General features: G+C 58.9%; 1 protein-coding gene across 5 annotated transcripts in view; it reads right to left on the minus strand.

The window, feature by feature from the left end:
• Positions 1–8,082, minus strand: part of CEP164 (centrosomal protein 164) — a 56,776-nt gene that overhangs the window by 37,538 nt on the left and 11,156 nt on the right. For 4 of the 5 annotated variants that reach the window (XR_004841728.1, XM_035892491.1, XM_035892488.1 and 1 more), the window contains 4 exons: positions 6,432–6,875; positions 4,739–4,822; positions 3,701–3,784; positions 350–435 (listed from right to left, as the gene is read on the minus strand). Coding sequence is in view for 4 of the 5 variants with exons in the window: in XM_035892491.1 (XP_035748384.1) it covers positions 350–435; positions 3,701–3,784; positions 4,739–4,822; positions 6,432–6,875 (698 nt within the window). In the remaining variant the exon portion in view is untranslated. The remainder of the gene's footprint in view (positions 1–349; positions 436–3,700; positions 3,785–4,738; positions 4,823–6,431; positions 6,876–8,082) is intronic. The other variant, XM_035892490.1, reaches the window with a different exon arrangement.

The following is an 8,082-nucleotide window of genomic DNA, read 5'->3' on the forward strand; positions in this document are numbered from 1 at the left end:
AGAAGAAGCTCCGCAGGCTGGTGGGGAAGAAGAAGCCAGCTCCACACCTGGGGCAGTCACAAGGAAAGGAAAGGAAAGGAAAGGCAAGGCGGGCGGTTTTGCTGCCTACCCAGCCAGCAGCTGAAACAAAGCTGGAATCTGCTGAGACAGTACTAAGGGGGTGGCAGGAGAAGTGAGAGGGTTAGTGGGGAAGACCCTGCGAGCAGCCGCAGCGTCTCAGGGCGTTCTACAGGGGTCACCTGCACAGGGTACAGTCACCAGAGCAGAGCAGGGGCGGACAGGACAGGGAAGCCACGTGGAGCTGGAGCTCTCGGCACCTCCCTTGTGGCTCTGACTGTTTGTACCATACCTCTCGGCAGCTTTTGGTCTTTTGCTTTGCTCTTCCTCTACACTGGCTTTGCTTTGGTCTTTTTCCTCTTCTCCCAGCTCCTGGGCCTGCAGGTAAAAGCAAACAGTGTGGAGTTTGCTGGCTCCTTCCCCATCAAAGCCTCTCAGGACCTCACAGTGGTTCTGCTGAAGGGCAGCACCGCTCCGGCCCAGCACCGAACCAACAGCGCCCGCAGGCTGCTGCAGAACGCCCAGCTCAATGTGCCAGCCTCCTCTCCTGCAGGCAGCCAAGGGTCTCCAAACGTCACGGGAATGCCGTGCGGGAACGGTTCCAACAGCGCGACGGGGAGGCCCGGGAGCTCAGCTCTCCGGGCGGTGCTAGGCTATGGGCTGGGGCTTGCTTTTTCAGTACAGAAGACGAACTCCCTGCCAGCACTCAGCGCTCTGGCCACAGGCTGGGTTTTTCCCCGAAGATGGTCTTGGATATCCAAGTACCACTAAACACCTGACAAGTGTGGGGGGAAAAAAAATCTCCTCAACCAAACAGGAACGTCACACGCACGAAGTGAAATAGTGTGCTGTGGCCATAAAGCAAATTGATGGACGTATTGGCTGTGCCTGGCATCCCGAGGGGACTCAGTCCTGCCTCGCGCCCTGGCTCTCGGGCAGATCGCGAGGGCGGTACGCACGCAGTCACACCTCCCCGGGGATGTCCGGCTACTCCTCCAGGCCCCATCAGGTTGGGTGCTGCTGAGGAAGCCACCCCCTTGCTAACACACTGAGCAGCTTCCCTTGGCTTATTTGTGACACAGTAAATACCCGGATATTTGAATATGAAATAGTCAGCGGCTCCGTTCCCCACGTGCCAGCCACCAGGCACCTCTGCCCCCCAGCAGGAACAGGCGAAGGGACACTGGGCAGTTCAGCCGGGGAGGGGAGCGCTTCCCTGCGCAAGCCCCCAGCCCCACCTGACACAGCAGTACGGGCTCGCCCGCCCCGCTGAGGTTGCTGGTCCCCAGAAGAGTAGCCCATTCAGAAATTCTTGGGGACACAGGCACAGCAGGCGAGCTCAGCCCTTGCCACGCGGGAGCGTACGGTGGAGCAAGGCCAAAATAACACAGGATTAAAGCAGCAGTAATTGATGCAAGTCTTGAGTGGAGCAACCAGCAGAAGGATTCCCTGCAAGTGCTGTCACCTTCCATCACATCAGCCTGGGCAGAGCTCTCCCAGGCAGCTCCCCCTCCCAGCCGCCCTCCCGCCCCGGTGTAAATAACGACTTCAATTCCCGAGAACCGAGGAGCTCAGCAGACGTTTCCTGGCTCAGAACGGGCTCTGTCACTGCCGCCTGTGAAAGGAAAGAAGCCAGACAAATGGGGAACGAGGTCTTCCAGGGAATAGGGATAGCCAGTCCCAGGGCAACGCTGCGAGCCCAGGCAGGGGGCCAGCGCTGCGCTCCTGCCCCAGACCCCTTCCCAGGAGGGCAGCCCCTCCCCAGGAGCCACGGGCTGCAGGAATCTCTGCACGCGTTTGAGAAGGTGGAGACAGAACCTGCCCGCAGGGAGCGAGGGCCGATTTTAAGCCTTGCCCATGACATTGCCCTGGAGCCTTGCCCGTGACGTTGCCCTGGAGCCTCAGCATCCCCAGCAGTCCCAGCCCTGCAAGCTGCTAGCGTTCCGTCCTGCTCAAACGCCAGGCGCCATCCCACGGAGGGAACCTCACGCCCTCGCAATACAAAGCCCGTCTGGTGGCCCCAAGAAAGCAGGATGGCAGACACCAGGCTGTCTCCTCCCAGCGCCCAGCACAGCAGCTCCCGAGGGCCCTCGGCAGGAGGATCTCCAGGATGTGCAGCAGGCTTCAGCTTAGATCGTCCGCCCGCTTCCAGCTCCTCACCACCATCACCCTCGGCGCAGCAGCGCTGCCAGCACAGCAGGATGCCAAGCCCTTTAAATGCCTGTTAAGTGAGGGGTGAAAGGGGCAGCCTCCCCCGGCCAGCAGAGAAGCCAGGGCTAGCAGGGAGCAGCCCACACGGCTACCGTGGCCACCACCAAAACACGCTAACCCAGCCCCGCCAATACCGTCCTCACGTAGCCGGCAGGGGGGGTCTTTTTTTAAAACGGAATATTTTGCCAATATATTCAAAGCAAGGCAAGCTCACCACGTGGAAGCAGAGACGTTCCCCAAGGCAGTCACTCCGGACTAGCCTCTGCCTGCGGACACAGGAGCCTCCCGCAGGGAGCACCGCTTCAGATCCACCTCTCTCCCCACGACAGGGCTGTCGTGAACTCAGAACGTGGCTGCTCCAGCCAGACATTTGTATGCACAGGGGCCGTGCTGCGGCGAGAGGGAGAGGGGAGGGCACAGCAGGCATATGTTTTGTTTTCCCTTCGCATCGGATTATGCTCATGATTAGGCACAAGAGGCCAGGTGTGTTCTCCAGGCACAACCCTGCAAACTGGATTGCTCCTCGCTGCCAGGCAGGTGGCGAGTTTGCCACTCGAGGTCTCCTCCAGCGCAGCTGATTGACTCACTTACAATCAGAGCAAGGCTGAGTAACCCCAGCTGGAGCCTCACCCTCCGCCACGGCGCGGCACGGCACGGCACGGCACGGCACAGTCTTCCAGCCAACACGCTGGTGAGCCGAGAGGGTGCGGGAGAGGGGGAGCTGAGGGGGCTCAGCGGGAACGTGGGGCCAACTCAGCAGCACGCTGAGAAGACAAGGATAAAACCTCGAGAGGAACAGCAATCTCCTTCAGTCAGACCTGCCCCGTCATAGCTACGTCCCGGGCTGACGTGACATAGGAAGCGCAGACCTGTGCGTGCTCACATGCGCTCCTTCATGTGCTGCAGACTCACTGAAAGGGACCAATCTCCCCCCTACGTGCAAGCAGGCAAGACAACCAAACGCTTAAAAATAAGCTTCCCTCTACCAAAATCTGTCAGAGGGAGTCAACCTCCTCGTCTGCCCATTTCTGCTATCGAGTTGTGTTACACAAATCCTTTCCATCTGCTTAAGAAAAGGACAAATATACTCGCAAAAGAAAAAAGTAAACCAGAGGCTGCTTCCCACCATTCCCAGGAAAGCCATCTACCCACACCCGCACCGGGGCAGGGGAAGAGCACGTGGAGCCCTCCCGAGCCACCTCCACTCGAAGAGGAGGTTCTTGTGTAGCTATGGGCAGCTCACCCCTGCAGCAAAGGCCAGGCACTGGGGGTGCTGCTCTAGTCCCGGCCCCGCCGCAGGCAGGGCACGCAGCACGCCGCCTCCCTTTGCCCCTGCCAAGCGCTTACGCCAATGCCGTCACCCTGCACCGCAACACGGCGTTTTACCCTGCCTGCTCACAGGTGGGTCCCTGATGGCACGCATGGCGCTTACCTTGCCCGTGGGGCTGTCCAAAACAGGAGAGAGAAGCCCCACGTCCAGGACCTGCTCAGAGAGCCGACTCTGGAAAGCCAAGTCCTAGAGAAGAAAGCAGAAAAGGGTCAGTGTCCCATGAGCATGCGCAGGCTTCACCCGAGACCCTGACAGATTAGACCAAAATCCGAACGCAGCTTGGAATCCACGCTCGCCGTCCCACCGGCAGCAAGCCTTCTGTAGCGCTAGAGGTTTGAGCTCCATCACCCTGCCAGTGCAGGCTTCCGCGCCACCGGCCACGGCCCCGTGGCTGACACACGGTACAGCCAAAGCAAGCGGCCTCTGCTGCTCTCCTTTCTGACACCGCTGCAGAGTTCCTGAGTTTTTTCCTACAAGTCAGCTCCTGCAAGTTGCCCACAGGCTCCTCGCTCCCCGAGATACCTCTCCCTCCCGGCGGAGCATCTGGGGGGCCTCGCACTCGGCTGCCCCCACGGCGCGGGTGCGTCTGTGCACACACATGCCCACAAGCGAGCGCTACAAAAGGTATTGTTCGAGGCGGCAGCCGCTTGCCAACACGCAGGCTTGTACTGACGCCGATAAATAATGATATTCTCAGCCATTCGCTGGCCGTGCTGCCTCTGCTCCCACTGGCAGATGGCAATGGCGCTTTCCTGGGGAGAGGAAGAGATGCTGATGGGCATCTCCCCCCGTCTCAGGGCCACCCTCCTGCACGCTCTCCCTCCGGGACCTTCAGGAGCCAGGTCTCCCGGCCATACAGACCGCCCTTAGAAAAAGCTGCCGAGTCCCTTAAAGCATAGTTTGTACCTTGCTTCTTATTTTCCTTTCTGCAATGTTCTGAGTGCAGCCCCAGCTCTAAGCCACCTACTTTTGCAGGGTACCACCTCACCCACAGGCCGGACCTGCTAAGCGCAGGGTGACGCTGGCCCATGCCACCGCTGCAAGGTCATCGCTTAGGAGCTCAGGAGTCGGGCAGCTGGACTGCCGGAGGTGGGAACACGAAGCCCACGCCCAAGGGAGACGGAGCTTCTCGTGACTCACCGTAGGCCGAATCAGCTCATGGTCCGAGCGGTTGGAAACTTGCAAATCCTCCCCACAGTCGCTGGTCTCGGATGCCTTTGAAAGCTGAGAGGAGAAACGCGTTACAGCCCGTACGTCTCTTACCCCGGCAGCTTCACCTAGGCGTTTCCGACAAGACGACAACTGATACTGGGAAGACAAATCTGGCCTCTCTAACGTAGGGAAGAAAAGGTGATTGAGTATCACAGGGAAGGCCACTCGGGGCATGACCCACAAGACACGCACAAGACACCACTCCAGGGAGATAAAGGACTGGGGAAGGAGGGCAGGGGATGGGACTGGGGGGGGCAGAGAAGCGCTCTTCAACTACCCCTGATAAAGGACATTTGCTTACTGCCCTCTGTTCCTTCCGCAAGGATCTCCGCAGCTCTGGGAATCCCCCAGCCCACCAGGCAAACGGGCAGAGCCACACGGAACAGTACCATGGTCTTCAAAGGACTTTACCCGTACACCTCGCCATGCCCAAGCGCGGCGAGGACTGCCGTGCTCCCAGCGTCGTGAGCCGAGACGCGTCCCGTGCACACCGCGCAGCCCGGCTGACTCCAGCAGAGCTGCCCAGACGCGCGGAGCGAGCACGCGGGTAAGCGTTCGGAAAGCAACCCTTTCACTTCAAGCTCCTCGGGACAGAGCGTGTTTTCCAGGCTCGGTTTTACAGCTTGTCATTTCCTAAAGCGGTCGAGTCCCCATCCCTGGGGGGATTTAAAAGCCGGGCAGACGAGGTGCTCAGGGACAGGGTTTAGCGGTGGGATGGCAGGGTTAGGGGAACAGACTGGGGGAGCTTAAAGGGCTTTTCCAACCTAAACGATGCTATGATTCTAAAGGCACTACACATCAACGGAACTAGAAAAACCATCAAAACCAGCAGGAAGGAAACTAGGTTGGAAAGGGAGCGCTTTTCCGATCTCATACGCTAACGTTTCTGGAAGACGCTGAGCAGGAGCGGATGGCGTGCGTCTGCCTGGCACCCCAGCTGCAGGGGCCAGGCCGTTACCCCATCTGCATCTCACGACACTTCATGGTTCCCCTCCCGCATGGTCCCATACCCTGGTTTGCCCGTTCTCCTCCCCGAGCACGCTGGAACAGCCGTGGGCAGGCTGGAAGGCAGCGTGCCCGATGGGGTCCAGCGTCAGCTCTGGTCCTGCCCCCCACCCCCCGCCGCGTCCCTCCGCAGGGCTGCGAGCAGCGCAGCTGCAGCGCGCCTTACGCTTCTGCCCCGTCCCTGCGTAAGCTGCGAGAAACAACAGAAGGAGAGGAACAAAGCGGCACGGACAGCTGGGCTTGGTGTGAACTTCATTATGAAACCTGCTTGCTCAGTACAGATGGCAGCTCTGAAAGCTGAGACTTATTTCTCCTCCAAGACTCGAAACATGCGTCACAGTTCAGGGTTTTTGCCTGCCGCTTGCTTTGGACAGCACTTTGTGTGTGCGTAACAGAATCATTTCCTAGCTCCTTGCTAAAGACGCCGATCTGGGAATTCAGAGCGCTCGTGCCCCCCCCCCCTGAACACCCTTCAGAGGAGGAAAGCGCTTACGCTGCCTTAAGAGAAAATGAGTCAGTGCCTGCCGAGCTTTCCCGAATCGGGGCCTGACAAAGCAACGGGAACAGCCAGAGCAGCTTCCACACCAAACCCAAGCCATGCAGGCAGGGCTCTTACTTTGCCAGCATCCAGCCTGCTGTCTGTTTGCAGATCAGCTGCTGCTTCTTCCCTCCTTTCGTTCGCTCTCTTTTCATCAACAGACCTGGTGTCGGCAGCGGCAGCCGGGCTTGCCAGCTGATCCGCCTCGGCAGCTCCAGCAGCCGGAGACGGAACTCGAGGCTGCCCGGGACCGCTGGGCACATCTGTCCCCGCTGCGCTCCTTTCCCCCTGAGACTGTGGCAGCTCATCAGCTGCGGAGATGTCACCTTCCCCTTCCGTATCCTTCCGGCCCGGTGGCTCATCCCCAGCGAGTTTCCCATCGGAGTCCTCCTTGTGCTGGCCAGACAGGCTACTGTCAGCATCTCCAGGAAGGACTTGAACCGGAGTCGGGGGGCACGCGGCGTCAGAATCCAAGGAAGACTCTCGCCCTTCTTCGGCGTGTCTTGACTTTAAAGACTCCTTCTAGGCAGCAAGTCAAACACAATTATAGCTACAACATTCCTTACCCCCTCCCTAGGAGGACGCAGGGGTCAGAAATAGCGTGGGTTCTCCTACAGCAAGAAGCAAAATCGCAAAGCTTTGGGTGACTTTAGGACCAGTTTGGTTTCTTTTCCTACAGTCCCTTTCAAAGACGAGGACATTCATTAAGATAAAGCCCGCTCATTTCTTGGACTTAGATCTTTTTTTTTTTTTTTAATCTGTTGCTTTTTTATTGACAGGGTCTCAGCGGGTCAGCGCTGGCAGGGGCTGCTGCAGGAGCCGCCAGCCCTGGGAGCACCCTACGTGCTCTGCAGTACACCCGTCCCTGCTCCTGCACTGCATCGGTTCCGTGGGAGATGGCGATTGCCGAAAGACTACTGCCAGACATTTGACTTCTGCCTGAAATTAGAACCGGAGAGGAGCAGGCCGGGTGCAATCGTCCCACCTTCAGGCAGGACAAACTCGAGGGCCGGCGCTGATTTACGCTGCCGCACTCGGCTCAGAGCCAGACCGTGACTAGCGAACAGACTGGACTGGCAGAACGGCAGGACCCGCTGGCCTCGGGAAGAAACAGCCCCGAATTAAAGCTCAGTCACCCAAAGGTTCGCCTGCCCCCCCAGCAGCAGGGAGGCCCACCAAACTCCGACAGAAAGCACGCTAGCCGGGAGGAGGCAGAGGAAGGCTCCCTCATCAGTATGCAAACAAAGCTGCTAGCACGTCCTACTTTCTCGCTGTTTTATTAATGCTGTGGTGTCTTGTCAAACATTAGCTGCATCCTGCGTACAGCGTGTACCATACACAGACCGCATATTTTAACGATGTATTTTTATCAAAGTGCAACTGGAACGCTGTCAGCTCCAAACCCCGCGCTGCGGCACACCGAAAAGAACGGCTCCGAGCACGTCATTTGTCCGAGAGACCTTCCCAGGGCTGAGCGCGCCATCCGTCAGCCTGGGGTGGAGGACAGAGAAACCAAACCGCGGGGACTTTCCAAAAAACGGAGTGCAGAGCCTCACCTGCACTTTGCTGAGTAATGAGGGTAAGCTTATGGCCCCTTCCCAGCCCGGCGCCTGGTCAGCAGAGGGTCACAGCCACGCCACTGAATCGCTAGCCAGCCACGCAAGGCTCTGCAAAGGCCTCGCCGACATCGTTATTCCAGAAGCCAGAAAACCCCGTGCCAGACGCCCAC

Source organism: Egretta garzetta, unplaced genomic scaffold (assembly GCF_000687185.1).
Source record: "Egretta garzetta isolate BGI_Z169 unplaced genomic scaffold, ASM68718v1 scaffold134, whole genome shotgun sequence".
Classification (NCBI taxonomy): domain Eukaryota; kingdom Metazoa; phylum Chordata; class Aves; order Pelecaniformes; family Ardeidae; genus Egretta; species Egretta garzetta.